Source organism: Podarcis muralis, chromosome 3, assembly GCF_964188315.1.
Source record: "Podarcis muralis chromosome 3, rPodMur119.hap1.1, whole genome shotgun sequence".
Classification (NCBI taxonomy): Eukaryota; Metazoa; Chordata; class Lepidosauria; order Squamata; family Lacertidae; genus Podarcis; species Podarcis muralis.
In genome coordinates this window covers 62540265-62560554 of record NC_135657.1, presented here as the reverse complement: position 1 = coordinate 62560554, position 20290 = coordinate 62540265, and the positions used below count along the sequence as shown (strand labels likewise).

At 39.0% G+C, this 20290-nt stretch overlaps 1 protein-coding gene across 14 annotated transcripts in view; it reads left to right on the top strand.

Moving 5' to 3' along the window:
* EYA4 (EYA transcriptional coactivator and phosphatase 4) overlaps positions 1-20290 on the top strand; it is a 110852-nt gene that overhangs the window by 6768 nt on the left and 83794 nt on the right. For 13 of the 14 annotated variants that reach the window (XM_077925980.1, XM_028723454.2, XM_077925974.1 and 10 more), the window contains exon 2: positions 10709-10807. In XM_077925980.1, the coding sequence (XP_077782106.1) occupies positions 10797-10807 (11 nt within the window). In that variant the 5' untranslated portion in view covers positions 10709-10796. Of the gene's footprint in view, positions 1-10706; positions 10808-20290 lie in introns of those variants that run through there. The other variant, XM_077925984.1, reaches the window with a different exon arrangement.

Genomic DNA, 20290 nt, shown 5'->3' with positions numbered 1-20290 from the left:
TATTAATAAATCTATAGGTTATGTTACAAAGCACAGCACACAAAGTTCTACTCACCCGTGGGAGCGTTCCTCACGCACACTACATTTTAAAATTAAGGAGACTTTCAAAAGTAGTTTCTGATGAAGGTGTAGTGAAGTAAAAAAATCCCATTGCATGTCCCTGAATCTTTGAATGTTTCTATAAAGTAGTTCTTCGAATCTTTGCCATAATTAAATCCAGAAATACCTACCTCAATAAGTAATGACATTGTTAATCCAGGTCCTAGTGAAGGAAGGCAGAAGCATTGATATTGGTGTGGGCAGCCAACTGGATATAACCTGGATTGGTTAATTAGATGTGTGTAATTTGGAAAAATAGTAAATGGGCATACTTCTTTTAAATATAATATTTGTATATGTCACTTAGTATAAAATATACTTAGCATATCAAACTGCCACGGCACCAGAAAACTACTTTTCCACACCAGCCATCTGCGGTGGGTTGAATTGGCTCTGTGTGCACCAGAGTTCCTCTGCCTTTAAAGCATTCTGTACTCAAAACAATAGGAGAGGAAACTCTGTATGTGAATAGTGAGTGACTGTACATACACATCTTCTCTAATAATGATGTTGGCATGCATAGCATCTTAATGAATACATGGAAGCTTCATGGGGTTCCTGAATTGTGGGGCACAATTGTCTATAGCTATACAAGGCTGTGATAGTACAGTATGGACCTCAAAAAGTCGTTTTAATTAAAATATGAGGTCTTAATTTGGTTTTGGTTCCTTTCTGCTGACCCTCTATGAAGTTTTAAACTCTTGGGGTTCTAGCCAATGCTATCTATGTGACTTCTTCTCACACAATGAGACTTCACTTTCCTCCCCTTCCTGCAGTCCTAGGTGTACCCTTAAAATCTACTCTGGGGTGTTGCACAAGTGGAAACCACTCTCTGTGTTGGATTATGCCATTGGATTTAGTTGTATGTAAAGAATAATGTTTATATTGAACATCATTGCCCAGCACCATATTTCTTTGAAGATTTATGATAAACTGTTTGTTTGTTTTTTAAAGAATAATGCTATAGGTGCTCAGGAATGTGATAAATTATTTTACAAACCAGCTTTGTAGGTTATGATGAGTCTACAGACTCTATTTTTCAGCAACTTAAACTATTTTGGCCAACAGGTATATACAGTGAGGATCATTGTACGTATTATGGGCCATATAAACTACCTCTAACCAAATTTCCGTTTCACTTTCAATGTCCTATGCAGCTCTGATAAAGGGTCTCTAGCATGTCACGGGGACGCGGGTGGTTCTGTGGTCTAAACCACAGAGCCTAGGGCCTGCCGATCAATAGGTTGGTGGTTCGAATCCCCGCAATGGGGTGAGCTCCCGTTGCTCGGTCCCTGCTCCTGCCAACCTAGCAGTTCGAAAGCACATCAAAGTGCAAGTAGATAAATAAGTACCGCTCTGGCAGGAAGGTAAACGGCGTTTCTGTGCGTTGCTCTGGTTCGCCAGAAGCAGCTTAGGCATGCTAGCCACGTGACCCAGAAGCCGGCTCCCTCGGCCAGTAAAGCGAGATGAGCGCCGCAGCCCCAGAGTCGTCTATGATTGGATCTAATGGTCAGGGGTCCCTTTACCTTTAGCATGTCACAAGAGCCTTTTTTTGGAAGCTCTGGGTGCTGCAATGAGGAAGGGGCAGAGAATTCCCTTTACACAAATGACTTTGTGCTCATCCTCCATTAGTTACAACTCAGTACCTTCTGGTGGACACCCAAAATAATTGAAGTGCACACCTTAAAATGTAGCATGCAGATATGTCAGGATATTCTTACTATCGAAGAAGACTTGACAGAGAGCTGGGATTAGGTGTTATGCAATTTATTGTCAAGGATACATTTGGAGGCAAATTTGGGTTTGCTGCTTTGTAAAATAGCTGCCCCCTGTAATGCCTGGTTTAATAGCTAAAATATGTCCTTGAAGTACAAGAAAAATATTTCTCCTACAATCTTTAAGTCTGAAAAGCTATTGTCTGTACATAGCCTCTGACTGACTACCGCCTAAAATTCTAGTAGGCTACCTGCCAAGTCAGGTTGGAGCAGTGGCTGTATGCTAAATGTACTCAGATGCAAGACTGAGAAACAGTCTTACTCATCTTGCTTTACTTTTTTCCCCAAGGCTGCACTTCCGTTTTACAGGTAAAATTGGGCTGGGGCTTAGAACAAATTCAATTTAAAACTGCTGGGAGTGGTGTCTGCATACTGTTTCCTAGTTTCATAAGGCAAAATACTAATTCTCCAAATGGAATGGCTGTAAAATATCCAGTTATTAGAATGGCAGATATTAGAACAGCAGGTTATTGAAGAATCCATTGAACTGGTTTATTGTAATCACCTCATTTTTATGTACTGTAAAATAATGTTTTGTATTTACTCCCCTGTGAGCTATTTTGTTCCAGTCTTATCATGTTTTATGATTTATGTTTGTACAAAGAAATGATGATAATAGTCTTGTGCTTTGTTGTTGAAATATAAAAAGAAGGGAAACACAAAAAGCAGGTTATTTGTATTTATTATGAATACAAGTTTACATGTTTATCTCCAAAATTACAAATCCAAAACATGTAAAATAACTTTTATGGTCAGTGGTTTAGACCACAGTGCCACTCGCATCCTTTATGGTACTAACACCCAGTGCAGAAATACATATTGTGAGTTGGAAAGTTTACAAATAATCTTCTTGTATAAGCTTGGTATATATCTTTGATGTTTGTCTTCTTTATTGTTAAGGTTTTTTTATTGGAAGTATTTGTTCTACGATGGTCTGCAGGATAGACTGTATTGGTTCGGTAGTTTAGAGGCAAAATAGTGTTTGCATTTGGACATGGTGCAAAATAATGTCGTAGTGTCAGCTATCAGGCATGCTTGCTCCTCCCTTTGTCTCCGGCTCTGTTGGGGAGATCAGTAGTTGTGCATTAGATTAATTGCAGATTTGTCATGATATTCAAAGACTAAATATATAAATATTTAATTTTTGCAACTGACATTTCATGGCCACATCCCAGGTGATAATTGAATATAGAAGAATAAAAAACAAGAATGTGAGTGTGATATGTAGAAGTGGCAGTAGTGATTAAACAATACTGTCCATAGGTATTTCTAAGTCATTTTTTTTAGGAATGGCAACTTGTAGCACAGCTTTCTACATCGTTCTACAATTGCAAATACAAGTTGAAAGACAGAAAAGGAATAAATTAGCTGAAATACTCTAAATCTGGTTGTAAAATCTTCCCAGTAGTATACCTGCCTATTGTTAGTTACACAACTATGTTCAGATGTAGAAGGAATATAAGGTATGCAGATTTGCGTGTTGTTAAATGTAAACAAAACACATAATAGATTTTATGCTCTATTGTACCAATTTATGAACGCAATGCTAATGTGAGAATAATGAGGGGGGCTGATGTGGAAGAGGTACTGTGGACAGGAGTTCTGCATACAGACCAGGATGAAAGAAGAACACAGTGAGGCACCAAGTTGTTATGTTTTGTTTTGCTGGGCATATTATTCAGTGATAATATTGAAGCAGAACACTCTTAATTTTGTGAATGATATTGAAAGCTCATTGCTTTTTTTTCAGGGAAGGGGGTCACAATTCACCTAATGAGTCTGTCAGCAAAAGCACTTCACAAGGACTTCTGCTTGTGGGAGTGTAACCCCCCTTCCCCACAATTAACATCTGTAGAAAATGGCATAAAGTTAGTTTGGATGGAATATACACTGTTTGCTTCCACAAATTTCTGCCTATTTGGCAGGCAAATGCAGCAGCATACTGTTAGCGATACAGACACTGTATAAGGAATAACTACTTATTTGTGGATATTTATTTTGTAGTATTTTTACTGAATGGTCAAACTTTTTGTTTGTTTTTTTAGCTTAACTGTTTTAAACAATTGTTATTTTACTAATTAACAACAAATGAACTTCTAAAACAAAAACAAAATTCATGTTGTTTATATTTGGTGTGTGCATGTCTACGTTTCTTCATGATTTGTTGTTCGGATGAAGTGAATCATTTTGGTGTGTACAGCTAGATTGAAAAGTAATGTTGCATTTTGCAATTTGCAAATTGGCTTGTACAGTATTTTGTAACTGGGAGATAATGAAACATGTTTTCAAAATGACAATTGTTTGTAAGGAATCTGGCATGTGTCCTTGTTAGCTGCTTTTCTGACCAGAATATCCTGTGTTTAGTTGATTTGGAAGGGATTGGAGTGTAAAGGAATTGTAAACTTAACATACTATACCTAAGTGGGGTCTACAATCTTTATTCTTATCAGTGCTTGGGGGCTTCCCACTTATTTGTTTAATTTCCATTTGTTTTTATGGTTATTGTTATTGAACATAATATCTCTTTAAAATACTGTTGAATGGATAGTCATTTCCTTAGTGTTTTCAGATTCTTTATCAGAAATGAAAATGTTGCACCCACATTAACGAACAGACTAATCCCCAGAATTTTCACAATGTTTTACTTGAATCTGGAGTATTGCAGATCGATTAGTGGATTGCCTTAAGGAAGGCTACAAAACTTTGGATAACAGGAAAAAATAGGGCATGACTTTGAGATCATTTTAAACTTAAATCTTTAATCTTAATTACTTAATTAATTAATGATCTTGCTTATTTTTAGTGAATGGGGTTCAGTTGGATCTGCTCTTTTATCTGTATTATTGATGTATTAAGTTGCTTTATTATTGTTTTTTAAGTTAGTAAGTTGCTTTGAATTCTTTCTTTCTTTTAAAAAAGTGACTTAATAGATAATAATAATAAATGCTAACCCATAGAATAGGGACGCGGGTGGCGCTGTGGGTTAAATCACAGAGCCTAGGACTTGCCGATCAGAAGGTCGGCGGTTTGAATCCCCGCGATGGGGTGAGCTCCCATTGCTCGGTCCCAGCTCCTGCCCACCTAGCAGTTCGAAAGCACGTCAGGAAGGTAAACAGTGTTTCCGTGTGCTGCTCTGGTTCGCCAGAAGCGGCTTAGTCATGCTAGCCACATGACCCGGAAGCTGTACGCTGGCTCCCTCGGCCAATAAAGCGAGATGAGCGCCGCAACCCCAGAGTCAGCCGCGACTGGACCTAATGGTCAGGGGTCCTTACCTTACTTGCTAACCCATAGAATAGGCAACAATCTGTATGGTAAAAAAATGTCTGAATTGTCAGATTATTGTATTAGAAAGGGGTGCCCCATCTCAGACTTCCCAGTCTTTAACCCAATGCTTTGCCCCATTAAAGTCACTTCTAGTGGTTTGCTTGACTGAGGTTCCATACACTACTATATGGATTTTTTTTCACTTTCATAGGGTCTCCAAGACACACTTAGGGATACTGCCTGAAAGAGCCTTAAAAGAAGAAAAGCAAACCTCTGGCATAGGGCTGGGCGATATATCAATTATATTGTCCAAAACTGGTTTGAAGTTTATATTGTGGTACTGATTTCATAATTTTTGACCTGGCAATATGTTGCAAATCATGATTGTGTGTATGCGCTATGCAAAAATCTGATGCAGGAAAAACTCTGAAGCCAGCCAGTGCCTCTACATAGCTCCATCCTTATTCAGACACCTTGAAATATTGATATATTGTGAATGTTTAAAGGTAAAGGTAAAGGTACCCCTGCCCGTATGGGCCAGTCTTGCCAGACTCTAGGGTTGTGCGCTCATCTCACTCTATAGGCCGGGAGCCAGCGCTGTCCGCAGACACTTCCGGGTCACGTGGCCAGCGTGACAAGCTGCCTCTGGCGAGCCAGCGCAGCACACGGAATGCCGTTTACCTTCCCACTGGTAAGCGGTCCCTATTTAACTACTTGCACCCGGAGGTGCTTTCGAACTGCTAGGTTGGCAGGCGCTGGGACCGAACGACGGGAGCGCACCCCGCTGCGGGGATTCGAACCGCCGACCTGACGATCGGCAAGTTCTAGGCGCTGAGGTTTTACCCACAGCGCCACCCGTGTCCCCATTGTGAATGTTTAGCTGGTGGTATATCACAATGTTGAAAACCAGATGTTGTCCACCCCTGTTCTGGTAACATCTCCAGAGTGTCTTCAGTGATCTCATGGGAAATGGAGTGCCTGGAGTGTGGGGTGGTGATGATGGAGGACCCTTCCCCAAACCTTTCCCTTCTGCAAGTGTGCAGGTCGGAGAAGCAACAAAAAGTGTTAAATAGTGGCTAAGAAGTTTTTTTGCTTTGTTTGTTGGACTTTTTACCTTCAGGGAAACCTTGAGGATGGGATCCAGTGTAGCACTAAGTGGAAATCAGCACAAGGATTTCTGCTTACATAACAGATCACCCTCCCCATTTTCTCCCCCAGTGCACAGTGTAAGTGTTCTAGGGGTTTCCCCAATACCCAGGAGCAGTTTTGGAGAGAGTGCTGGGTGCTTGTAGTGGGAGGAGACAGTGGAAAGTCCAGTTGCACTAGTGGAAATCCTTGTATTCATAATACGTGTTCGTTGAATACCATCCTGTATGTCATGATGTGCTCAGCTAGTATGAGCCAGCTGCTCTATGTTCTTTAAGAGGACAGGTACTGGATGAAGTCCTTGAAGGCAGTTGATTTGTGGGTAAGTTTTTTGATGGAGGACCTATTGGGTTGGAGAGATGGTGAATCATTCTAATCTCTTTGGGTATGGTTCCATTTTAGGAAATTCACAGGTAGGGAAAGATGGAAAGAGGCAGAACCATGTTTTTGTGTTTTCAGGTTTGAATCCCTGCTGCTAATTTTCAACTGTTGATATTAGTGTCAATGCTCTCTGTGGGGAATTGGGATACCCATAGTAAATTCCTTCTACGGGCGCAGTCTGGTAATATTCAGTGTCTTGATAGACTTCTTGGCAATTTATGCTGGGTTAATTGGGCACAAATTGGGCACAACTTTTCAATAATCTGCTCAAGAAATTATAACATAGTTCAGTCATCCCTTATCTTGGAGCTCTTTCTGAATAACGTTTGATGTGTCCATACATATCTCCTTCTGGCTTCTGCCTCAGAGTGCTGTGTTCCCAGCTTGTGCTGCTGTACTTCTCAGTTGGACCATTGCCATTTTCCATATTGTTGATGATTTGTCAGTTTTGGTCCTATTTTCCCCTTCTACATTTCTCAAAAGAGGAATACACAAAAGCTCATGGTAGTGGCTATGGTGGCATACTGAATCTTGTGGGAATATAAAGGACTACCAGCTTTATTGCACTGTTGGTGAATGAAGAACAGCACACTAGGGTGAAAAAGTTTCCACTGTAGTCTGTCTTCCACCTCCACCATCCTGCTCCTGACTGGAGTGGTGGGGCCTTTGTGCCTAAACTGAATGATTAAGCTTGTGCTGGATTCATGAATGCATGAATCTAGGGTGAGTGCCGCTCTCTGTTGGCCTGTTGGATGGTCCCTTTTGTCTTGGACCCAGCACAGGCAGGAACTGGTCTTTCCTGAAATGTGAGAGCTGGGAAAAATGAAGATGACATTATTTGTACAGAAGGAATATAATTAAACTCACTTATCATTGCCTTTCTCTATTATTTTTACTTTCTTAGCTTTTGAATTGGACTGTGTAGTTTGATATGTTGATAGCTGGTATTCAAATGGATGAAATATGTTCCACAGCAAGGTTTAAGGAAAATATTATTAAATGCATTTGTTGATCAGGAAGTTAGAAGCCCTCTTCATCAAGTGTTTAAAAAAGAAAATCTTGGGACATAAAACACTTCATCAACCTTAAATCCACATCTGCAGAAACAGATGCCTCTCTTCACACTAACTTGTCTGCAAGTTTAAAATGTTTTACAATCATTTTAAAAGTAGTTAAAAACACTCACTGCATAATCGGGATACAGCAGTTCCCGCCCTCTGTTTTTAATCTGATTCTATCAATGGAGTAAAGCATGAAGGTTGATTTGGCAACTAGGTTATGGCCTCATAAACTCAATGAACTTACTATTATCCCTTAATTTTACATATTATGTAAAGGGAGAAATCTACCCTTATTAGATTAATTGAGTTCTGTAATATTTTACAAATTAGAGAAACTATGCTAAAAAAAAGAAGGCAATCTGCATGAGTGCTGTTATTTAATTCTGCATTTGTAATAGCATTCAATAATTAGTTTTATTCTGATTTGTAATAAAAAAAAATTATTTATTTATTAACCAACTCCTTCCCTGAGGCCATCAAAGTGCTGCACACTTGGGTTCTGCATGATATCAGTATTATAGAGAAAGATTTTAAACATTTATAATTTTGATTACTGGTAACTTTAAAGTTTGAAGCAACATGAACATTGACAATGGAAATAAGCTATGCTTTTGAATCGGTGAGGCAGAACTTAGTAGGAGACAAACAGTAGAGCAATTAGAAAATTGAAAGGCAGAGGGCACTCTTTTGTAAAAGTTTTATAGAAATGTGGAGGCTGCAGATGACATCAGTTTCTACCTATTGCTTCTCTGTGACCTGATATAATTGCTAGCTACAGCTTGGCTGACCATTGGGGCCTGAGCTGAAGGCTCACACATTTTCCCCTCCTTCCCCTGTGCTCTCCAGCAATTTTCTTCACTTTGTTGTTTACAAAAATAATTTTTCCCTGATCGAGCTGAACAACAACAACAAAAGGTTTGCACAAATGACTGCAAACCAGAATTGGGAACCTTGGTTTTCACAAGGGGAGGAGGAAATAGGAAGTACTTAAAGTATATCCCATGGTTTGCAATTCTGTATGAAGTGAGTCATTCTGTGGGTTGGAGGCAAAGATGCAACGGTAAGGGAAGTTGATAGGCAATGCCAATGGGCAAAGTAGGGTGTGCTGACATTTTATTGGTTACCTTGCTTTACTAATCAAACACCAAGTCTCATTACCCACTGCAGCATTCACAGTTAAACACTTCCATGTACAATGCTTGGCTTGCTGTTCAGAACGTGTGTGGTTTTGTAAAATAGACATGACCAGCTCCCAGCATATAATTTCTGAGTTACAGAGCAGGTAGGTTTAATAAGTATTATTTCCACTTTTCCACAATTTACATGCTTTGCCCAGTTTTTCCTGTAGAATAGTTGAGACGGAAGAAGGGAAGAAATGTATTCAAGTCAGGCATTTAGTGTCGCCAGTCCAATGCTGTGGAACACTCTTCCAGCAGTTGTTCGGCAGACATGCTTGCTTTTGACTTTCAGACATTTCTTGGAGACTTTTTATGCTGACAGACCTATGGAGTTGCATATTTTTTTATCTTGAGTTGCCAGTCATTTTTATGCGTATTCTGTATTGCTTTTAAAGGTTGTTACATTGATGTACACCGCCTGACATTTTGCAAGAAGGCGGTATCTAGGCGTTTTTTTAAAATATATATATAAATAAGCATCTTTCACTTTCATGTAAGCAGCAGACATCACAAGACAGTAACCAATAGTACTTATTATCTCTCCATTTCACTTGTTACACTATGAGTCATATGTTAAACTCCGAAAGAGTAAAATTCTCGAGTGGGGACTTAGCAACTTCCTTTCGCATAAAGAATTGTTATTTGTCTAAAAGTGTTGCCATTGTGAAAAATTAACAGTTACCGTTTGGGGCAAACTGTGAATACAAAAGAGAGATTCTGTCATTTAAAAAGAAGTGTAAAATTAGACTTGTTAAAATTGCAGCAGTGCATATATCTTCCCCCTCTGCTTTCACAGGTTGGCTTTTTAAAGTGATTTGTTGACTATTAACATTTGAAAATAGGAAACTGTATAATATCTTTTTTAGGAAGTGAACAAATGAATGCAGGAATCTAGAATCCTCTTCATGAATCCATCTGAAAAATATTACAGTACCCACACAATATTTTCTATATGTGTTAATGTGATCCCTTTAAAAAGTCAGCGAGTTAGCACAAAATCCTAGATTATATTTCTTGGCAGGGGAGTGTAATAAAGCTGACTATCCTTGTAGTTTTGATGTCTGCCTCATATTTTTGCTGGTACATTCCAGAATGGTATCTGCAAAAGGTTCCTGCCAAGGGCTAGCATTTACATTTAAAAATTTTTGCATTTAAGGTGGAACTTTATTTTACACTTGCCATGGGCTTACCACTGAGAATGGCTGGCAGGCCAGTCTCAATTCCTCCCCCCCCCCCCATGACTTTAAGACATCTGTGTCACTTACCTACATTTTCCCACAAGCAATAAACAATAATTTAGATGTAGAACCAGGAACTGTACAGCATTATCGTGTTACATTATGAGTAAATTGGATGATGTCTAATGTTGGTCGTACTCTTGAGTAGACCCATTGAAATAAATGTAACCTCAGTTTGGGGTGTGTGCTGAGTTTCACTTAGTTAGATATTACCCAGAATATCCAGTTCAACAGTGCAACTCAGAAACAAACTTCAATAGGACTTACTTCCATATAAGTATTTCAGCCTTAAAGTTATGGGAAGGGAGGGGGAGTAAAATGCGGGACTTGTTATCAGTGACGGTCCAGTATTCAGCTTAACATCTAATTCTGCCCTTAGACATTTTCAAGTCTTTTTAGCTGCTGTATTTAAAATGATACTTATTGTTGATGTGAAAGAATTGCTATGTGTGCATATCAGTGACTTCCCAAAGGAGCTGGTTTCTAACAAGCTGTGCATGTTATAATGAAGTGTTTTGTTTGTGAATGTAAAACCAAAATAACACTTTGCTTACTCTTTTTTTTAGGACATCCAGTTACAATTAAAAGGGAAGTTACTTCTCTTTGGAGGAAAAGAAAACTGAGTTTCCTCCATGGAAGACACTCAGGATTTAAATGAACAGTCAGTAAGTACAAAATTGTTTAAATAAACTCATTAATTTTTCCTATGTGCTGTGTTCAAAAATATTTTTCATTTTGCAGTATGTTGTTAGAATTGGTATGTAGCTGCGTGTTATAAAGTAGGGTAGAACTTGAAGGTCAGTGTGTAAGAAACACTGATATATGTGTAGAAAGCTCTAATGTTTGGCTTGGGTTACTGTTCAGATACTATTGAAAAGTTGCCTGGAGTCACCCCCATTTCACAGTGGGAGGGGCTTCCTTGAGCCAATGAGAAGCAATGCATACTATGCTAGTTGTGCAGGCAGTGCATATCTTATGGGGTAGGGAAAAGAGCTGGCTGGTCCAAAAACAGAGGGAAGCACATTGCATCACACTCGGCAACCTGATGTACCTCCCCTTAGGAAATGGGACATTTCCCCCAAAGTGTGGGTGTGGGTGATGTTGGTTGATATAGTGGCCTCTGAAGTGATTTCCTGTTTCTAAATGACATGGAACCTGCCAACAATAAAAAGACAAGCCTTCCTTTTTTTTTCAACCTTGGGAACTGTGCTGTTTGTGCCTAGATAAATTGGTGCCTGGGTAGTGACCAGGAGTGGCTGGCTTCCACTAGTACACAGGATTTGTTGAATCTGGCCCTATATCTTTAGAGGTGATCTAATGTGAATAGTGAAATATCTTGTACAGTCATACCTCGGGTTACAGATGCTTCAGGTTGTGTTTTTTTCGGTTATGGATCTGCCGAAACCTGGAAGTACCGGAATGGGTTACTTCCAGGTTTCGGGGGTTGCGCATGTGCAGAAGCTCTGAATTGCAATGTGCGCAGGTGCGCCGCTGTGGGTTGCGAACGTGCATCCCACACGGATCATATTCGCAACCCGAGCGTCCACTGTACTTATACTTTATATGAACTGAGTTCTTGTCTTAACTGGAAGTATGAAACATTTTTATTCTGAAGTAAATTGCTCTGGTACCGTAAAAGGAACAGGATTCATTCATAATTACAGTTGTACCTTGGTTCTCAAACACCTTGGTACTCATACGTTTTGGCTCCCAAACACCCAGAAGTAAGTGTTACGGTTTTCAAATGTTTTCCGGAAGCTGAATGTCCAACACAGCTTCCGCTTCAGTTCAGGAAGCTCCTGCAGCCAATCTTAAGCTGCGTCCTGGTTTTCGAACGTTTTTCAGAAGTCGAACGGACTTCCGGAATGGATTACATTTGAGAACCAAGGTATGACTGTATTATTTTTGTATGGCTGCTCTCCAGTCTGACTCTTGAATAAGTAAAAGCCTGCCATGATGTCCACTAATGCTTAACTTTGCTCTCTTGCCCTTAAATCAATTACGCTTTTTTGAAAACTTAAAGGATCTAAGGATCTTTTTCATATGTTTAGTTACTTTAAAAGATTATATTATGTTGCATTTCCCTACAAGACACTTAATGGCATGAACACATAACCTTTGTAGCACTTCACATTTTGGAATACAGTGGTACCTCTGGATGCAAATAGGATCTGTTCCGGAGCCCCGTTCGCATCCAGAAGTGAACGCAACCCGTGTTCACGCATCTGCATGGGTTGCAATTCGCCGCTTCCTCGCATGTGTGTGACAACATTTTGACTGTCTGCGCATGAGCGAGCAGTGAAACCTGGAAGTAACGCACTCCGTTACTTCTGGGTCGCCGCAGAGTGCAACCCGAAAATACTTATCCTGAAGCTACTTCAACCCGAGGTATAACTGTAGTAAGCAAACCATATGCCTGTGATAGAGATGTTAACTCTGTATTTTGTTTTACTTCTAAAATGTTGTTTACCATTCAGTCAACTTTTTAAAAAGAAAAATAATCTAGTGGCTAACTTCCTAGTATATTATTTCAAAAGAGGCTTTATTAGAAACTCATGTAATTTCATCCTGAAGCTTTCATATAAGGTTGCATATTTGGGTTAGTTGATTTTTAACTTAAACAATAGATTCAACTACTGTAAAATGAGAAGTTCACAGTTATATGTAGTTAAGCTTGGTTTAATTTGGTGACATGTTAAGAACAGGACATTAAAATGATGCATGCAAATTTGCTTTACTTCCATAGCAGTAGGTGAAAGGGTATATAGCCCATGTCTTGCTTTTCTTGGCCTTGTTGCTAATCCTTATACTCCTTTCCCAACAATACAATTTCCTTTGATATTAAAGCACTACTCGTTAAATGTTAGAAGATATCCATCTCTGTTTGGGACTGTATTGCTCCCGGAAAAGACAAAAGTGGTATCAGATTGGTTCAATATTTTGCCATACTGGCCTTGCCACTACTTTCTGCAAACCAACCCTGCAGAACCATAGTAACTGCTTGCCTTGCAGCCAGGTTACACATTTGCAGCCAAGATTACAATTCGGTCTGGAAATGGATTGGCAATTGCTGGATAGGAATCACCTCTTTCTGGGTGAGTTCATAATCTATTGGGCTCAGAGCATTTCAAGGAAACTGAATTTGGGCAGTTTGTGGAGTCAGTCTTTGGGGGTGGGGACGGGTAGTGTGTTTGAAAATGTGTTTGAAAGTGCTATTAGCAAAAGATTGATGACATTTCATGAATCTAATTTTTTTAAGTTCTATGTTTGCTTTGAGCCTGTAATCACACAATTTGTCCATCCATCCAGTACTCCCAAAGTTTGACATGCTGTTTTGCCTTTAGATTGCTTGACTAATGTTTCATTGACATGCTGTGACCACGATAGCTTAGCAAATAATAAAGACAGAATTCTGAGAACTTGTTATTACCACACTACATCTAATATACCGGTATATTTGCCACTTGTCTACACCTGGAAAAAAAGAAATTCTAATATGGCAACAGCTCACTCATTTTAACTGGTACGTTGACGTTTTAGGTGCTCAAGAACTAAATGATTTTTTTTACTGTCTGACTAGCAGCACTTCTTCAAGGATTTGGGTTCCAGGCCCTTATAGCTGACCCAGTACACAAATTTACTTTGGAACTGTTCCTTTAACAAAACAAAACATTACTTGCAGAACATTTTGTGGAAACGCTTTAAGCCAAGTTCGGGGGGGGGGGGGTTATTGTATTAAAAAAAACTCTTAGAGATTATGTAGTCCCCATGATAACAGGTCTCACCTTATGACCTAACTCCATTTTCTGGAGCCTTGAAAAATAAAAATAAATGCTCAGTTGGGAATTTCTGCACAGTTCCCTGTGAGCAATGTATCGAAGGCAAGAAAACAGTTTTGATTTTCACATAACTTGACAGGCCTTTTAGATGAAAAGTTCTCACTTCTTGACACAAAAATTGAAACTTGCAAAAAACCAACTTCTACTTCAAATATAATAGTTAATTTAAATAGGATAACATTGCTGATTTTCTTTCTTTCTTTCTTTCTTTCTTTCTTTCTTTCTTTCTTTCTTTCTTTCGCCATTTTTTTCCAGGGTGTTATATATTTTTATAATACCATTAGTGTTTCCTTGGGCAATATTTCAGCCATATTGGAGGGTAGTGAAATGCCTGGTTGAAAGAGCTAGCTTTGAATGAGCCACCGTGCTGAAGTCAAGGGAGCAGAATGGAAACAGAAGTTGGTAGTTAAATTCTGTTAAACCCCATGGAACTTGTATGACCACAAAAAGAGCATGGCTCAGAACTTTTGAAGCAGGCAGGTGAAGTGTTGATGAGCAAGGAAGATTGAGGAAGCAATGAAATATGGTGCCACATACATCATGTGTAATGTGTATTTCACCCTTACACTCAGCCTGTAAGTGCAAGTAGACATTTCTTCTTGAGAATGTAATGCATATAGCAGTCAGTTGCTGGACAGTCAGATTGACTCTGGATGATATATGTAACAGATATCACTTCTGAATTCTTGAAAACCTTTACTTCTAAAAAGCTCCTTTTGCCAATCAGGAGAGAGGATGATAGTGTGTGGGCTTGGGGGAGTTAATTATCCAGCTATAGTCATATTTGCAGTGAACTTTGATACTACCTTGTAACTAACAAAGTTCTCCCTTTGTTGGCCCATGCCAGTATGGCCATATTTTTTAAAGTTTTACTATAATTCTTCCTACATGTTGGATCCTAAGTCTTCACATGCCCTCTTTATATCTAGTTCACTTCAACAACTATTACCCTAGAGAAAGGGGAGCCAATATGGTGACCTCCAGATGTTGATGAAATCCTACGTTCATAATCTCTGACCATTGATGGCTGGCTGGGGCTGACAGGAGCTGGACTCTAAAAACATCTAGAGGGCACCATGTTGGCTACCCTTGCCCTAAGGCATCATGAAAAAAGGTTCTATTTCCAGATTCCCATAAGCTCTTATAATAGAAGCCACAATGCAAGACCTAGAGGTCTGTGGTTTATATACTGTTCCATCTTGTATGGCAGAATTACCTCTTTGGGAAAGGAAGTATGTACACATCCTAAAACTGGCTTGCATTCAAGTTTTAGATGTATACCTCTTTGTAACACATGTGTTCAGCCTGAAGTGGTAGAATAGCTGGCTAAAGATTACCAAGAAGCAGACTAATGAATAGAACCAGGAACTGCAAACTTTCCCCAGTGTAATATTTCTGAAAACAAAATGCAAAGTCATTCCTTGTAGCATTTTTTCCAATTCCGTACTTTTAGAATGCTGAGAAACTAGGCAAAGCACATGAAAGAATGCTCTCTCACAGGCACTTTTTCTGCTGCCCCTTTTTCAGGCTTCTGGGAACACAGAATTTTTAATGTCATTGGCTACAGGGAACCATCTAATCTCTGTTCAAACTCCTTTAAATAATTTAATAACTGTGAGTGATTAAGACATTAAGAATTAAAGTAACTTCAGACCAGTCCCTGAAAATGAACACATGTTGTCCATATTTCAAGGTGAAGAGAAATATGAAAGAGTAAACTTTATGTGCAGTTTACTCTAGATTTGAGTAATGTTAATAAAACTCTAGAGTAAGTTTAAAAATGTTTTTAAATAAAATGTCATGTGACTGTGAACAAATTTGCATTGTCACAAAGTTTCATTGGGATGGTATCCCCCCACCTTTGGAACTTCCTCCCCTCAGAGATACTATGAGCACTTTGTTGTTGGTGGCATCCTCTTTGTTTCCTTCACTAGATAAAAACCTATCTATTCACTCAAGCCTTTGCTGGATATTTGTGCCTGGACTGATGCCATTTTACAGTTTTTCTCATTGTGATTTTCCTGCTTTTATGGTGTTAGTGGTTGTAGTATGTATATGGGCTAATATTTTAAATGTAACATTCTCTGGAATTACATTGCAATGAAGTGTGGATAAGAAATATTTAAAATAAATAAATGAAGTTCTGAAATAAAACCAAGACAATTGTTTAATAACAGGTAGCCAACTATTGTTTGACCCAACTACCATTAGCCCAGCCAGTATGGCCAATGGTCAAGGATGAGTTTTAGTTCATCTGAAGGGTACCTCATTGGCTATCCCTGGTTCCATACAAAAGCTATAATTAAATTTACTAGAAAAATGCAACCTGTGCTGCTGATAGAAGTAGTGCGACTCATGCAGCACGTTGGCAATTAATATACACAGAATAATAAATTATACATTCTTTATCAACCTTCTGAGAAAAATACAAAACATTAAACAAAGCCACGTAGACTTTTGAACTACCCAACCTAAGATGAACTTATAATATCTGGTTTCAATAGATTTTTCAAATGCTTAACTCAGTCTTTTAGATAAGTTCATGAAGATACCAACAAAAGGTAAGTTTGGTGTTATTCACAATGCCGAGAGATGCTAGTGAAGTTGTAGATAGATGTTAATGAAGTTGTAGATGACAGGGTGCCGGCGTTTTGCATCTGTTTCGCCCTGGCAGTCCAAGTAATCAAGAGGCCGCTGTTCGCCCCCAATGGGGCTCTTTTACTGGGGCTTGCAGGTAGCACACTCCCAAGATCGTTTTCCAGGCTTCTTCAGTGCTCTAATGTCAAGGTCTTGATACATATATTGATATTCACTAATAATTATTAAAACCAAATCTTATTAGAAATAGCTTAATGCACTTCTAAATGATCGATTAAATAAAAAATACATACTCAGGTTGAATGTGCTTCAGGTTGAGCGCTTTCGGGTTGCGCTCCATGGCAACCCAAAAGTAACGGAGCGCGTTACTTCCGGGTTTCGCAGACGCTCAAAATGACATGTGCGGAAGCGGCAAAACGCGACCTGGGCAGATGTGCTGTCGCGTCTTAAGTTACATTCAGGATGCGAACGGGGCTCCAGAACAGATCCCGTTCGCATCCCGAGGTACCACTGTACATAAAATCAAACTTACTACAGAAATTTATACATATACTTACATCTTATAGAGAATACTCTTTCTTGGCTTAATTTACAGAAACAGATGACTCGATCTTTAGTCCAGTGTAAGGGAAGCTTTAGGATGAAACCATGTGTAATAAAGGGAGATCTAAGTGCTGTGGATGTAGTTGGTTCCCTTCCTTTTTAAAGTTAATTATTGGTTCTAGCATATTACTGAATGAAAAGTGTTTTGGTGTGTTTTTTTTGGGGGGGGGGGTTAACACGACACTTCTCATCTACTAACTGGCCTGATTACTACTGTGACTCATTGCCCTTTCCTGGTTGAGGAACAAAATCCCTGGTAGCTGGGTGCCTGAGAATGGAAATGGTGCAGCTTACTCCTACCTCAGACATCTTGCTGCAAACTGTTAAAGTTAGATGTTCACACACTGTTAAAAGGAGGGATGACTGTGTTCATACTCCTTAAAAGGAGTTTCTCTTATGGTAGTAAAAATGGTGTTGGCAAGCGTGAGCTTTTGCGTTGTCTCTAAGGCAGGGATGGCCAATGTGGTCCCCTTCAAATGTTCTTGGACTGCAGTTCCCATCAACCTGATGGGAGTTGTAGCCACATGGCATCTAAAGGGCACCAAGTTGGCCAGCCCTGGACTTAACTGTTGCTAGGTTGTGCTGCTGGCCAGTTTTCTAATTAGAATGGCAGATCACGTTGCATCTTCAGTTCAGACAAGAGGAGGAAAGGACAACCTGTGGACTGCTCCAACCTTACATTCCCAATCTCTGGTGCATCAGCAACTGATGTGGCAGCAGTTAGTTGTGATATAGGCTACAATTTGTAACTGTCCTCATTGTCAGTTTCCAGTGGGATGGACAAATCAGTCAGTTTTGGATTTGCTCAGTTTTTAAATATTTTTCCGTCTTCAGTTCCCCACATTTCCACATCAATTTTCTTTTTTAAAAGCTCTCATGAAAATTCATCAGCATTTTAGTTTGAATTTCTCACAAGATACACATTCTTCTATGGAATTTTGCCAACTTTTTGCAAAGCATTTTCCACTAAAATAATGCATTTGTGTCATTTTCACTAATACATGCAGTTTATGCATACCATAGTGTAGGCCTTTTTGTGCACATTGTGTGGTTGGAAAACTGCATTGCAAAATTTGGGAAAATGTAAATTTTATGAAATGGCTGTGTTTCAATTTGCATATTGTTTTGAAAAGTGTGAATTAGGTAAGATACGGACTGAATCAAATTTTAAAATGTATGAAAACCCACTCTTTTTTCTTTTTACTTTGCTCATAGAGCAACTGGGTATACTGAAAGCTTACTGAGGGTAACTATGAGCCATTCAGTCCCTTGCATAGAGTTGTTGTGAGAAGGACAAACCGGGCAAAAGGGAAAACTGGGAGCACTGTTCTGAAATGTAATAAATAAAATATATCCAGGAAGTTGACAAGTGCAGAAGAACATAAGGACAATAGTAGTCCCCTGTTATATGTCACCACTATCTCACATTCAGAAAAAGAGAAGGATTTTTTATAATATATCAGGTTTTAAAATTTGTCATATATCATGTTTTAAAAAACCCTTTCTGATATTGTTAATCTCTCCAGTTTTATGTTCCCATCTTTAAAATGGGCAGATGTTTTCTGGAATGTATTTTTCATGCTTCATTCCTTAATAATAATGTGCCGCTTGACTAACTTTTTTACTTATCTGCAGTGCACATAGGTTTCTTGCTTTGCTGGATATAACATTTGGATGGTATTGACTGGTGGCAGGGGGCTTGTAAGTTCCTGCTTAACCAAGCTTTCCCTCAGTTGTGGCCACCTTTGTATTACTAGTTATCTGTTTGTTGACAAATTTTAATCCTTGAATGTTTTAATATTTTTAATGTAACATTTTATTGTTCATGGTTTATGGAACCATGGTTTATGGAAAAAGATTGTAACTTATAAAATTGCTAAATAAATACATACAATGTATGAGAGAAAGGAGGAGTGGGTGGGAATGAGACTGAGAAAGAGAGAGCGGTTATGTTAAAATCTGCCTTTATTTGAATCTGCGTATAATTTAGGATATTTGTGTCAGGGGCTTCCAAAATAGTTATAGATTTGAACATAGGATTGGATTATTACTCTTATTTGTGTCTAGCATGAATGTGGTGTGCTGTTAAATTAACACATCTTGGATTAAATCATGAAAACTCCCTATGCCATACCTATTGCTCTGCAGTTGGCACTGTGGGTCTGAGAGAGACAGAGAAACACAGACTGCAGTGTAACCTTAAGGTTTCCTTTTCTTTCTTAGACCACCAAAGATCTATTCTCAGAATCATTCAAAGATGATTAAATCAGCTGTTCATTAATTTTAGCAGGCTGAGGATCCATATAGAATTGTGTTAGTTCTAGAGGTGTTTTTTTTTTTAGTGCTGCCATGAATAATCCTTTTATGAGACTAAGGATGGGGTAAGCCATGCATTAAACCCCCCCAAGGAGCTGACGTTAGAAATCCTTAACCATAAGAATATTACAGGTGCTTGCTGTGTTATGAAAGAGCTCCTGTTGCTCTGTCCCAGCTCCTGCCAACCTAGCAGTTCAAAAGCATGCCAGTGCAAGTAGATAAATAGGTACCGCTGCAGTGGGAAGGTAAACGGCATTTCCGTGTGCTCTGGTTTCCGTCACAGTGTTCCGTTGCGCCAGAAGCGGTTTAGTCATGCTGGCCGCTTGGCCCCAAAAGCTGTTTCCCAGCAACTGGTGTTGTGAGTTCTACCACCTCTGATCCTATAGGTACCATTTAGTCATTATGGCTTATAGTCGTTGATTGCCTTATCCCCATTAATTAGGGTAAACACAACAGTGAACACAACATGAAATACAAAATTCTGAAGGGGGCATTCTGTAACTGGGGAACCACAACTAAAAAGGCCCTTTATCTTGTATTACCTGCTGTATCTAATTAGACAGGGGCACTTGGATAAAAGCCTCAGATGATTATGCCAAGTCCTTTTAAATGTGTGTTTTTTTGGGGGGGGCCATTGGTTTGTTTCGTTCTTGTTTTTATTATTTACTTCATGGTTTTATTCTTACTAAATAAAGAAATTAATAAATCAGATGAAAATTACCTCAACTTTCTAAGCATTTTCTAAGCATCTGGGTAAGAGAATATGGCCCCTTCTACCTGTACAGAAAAATA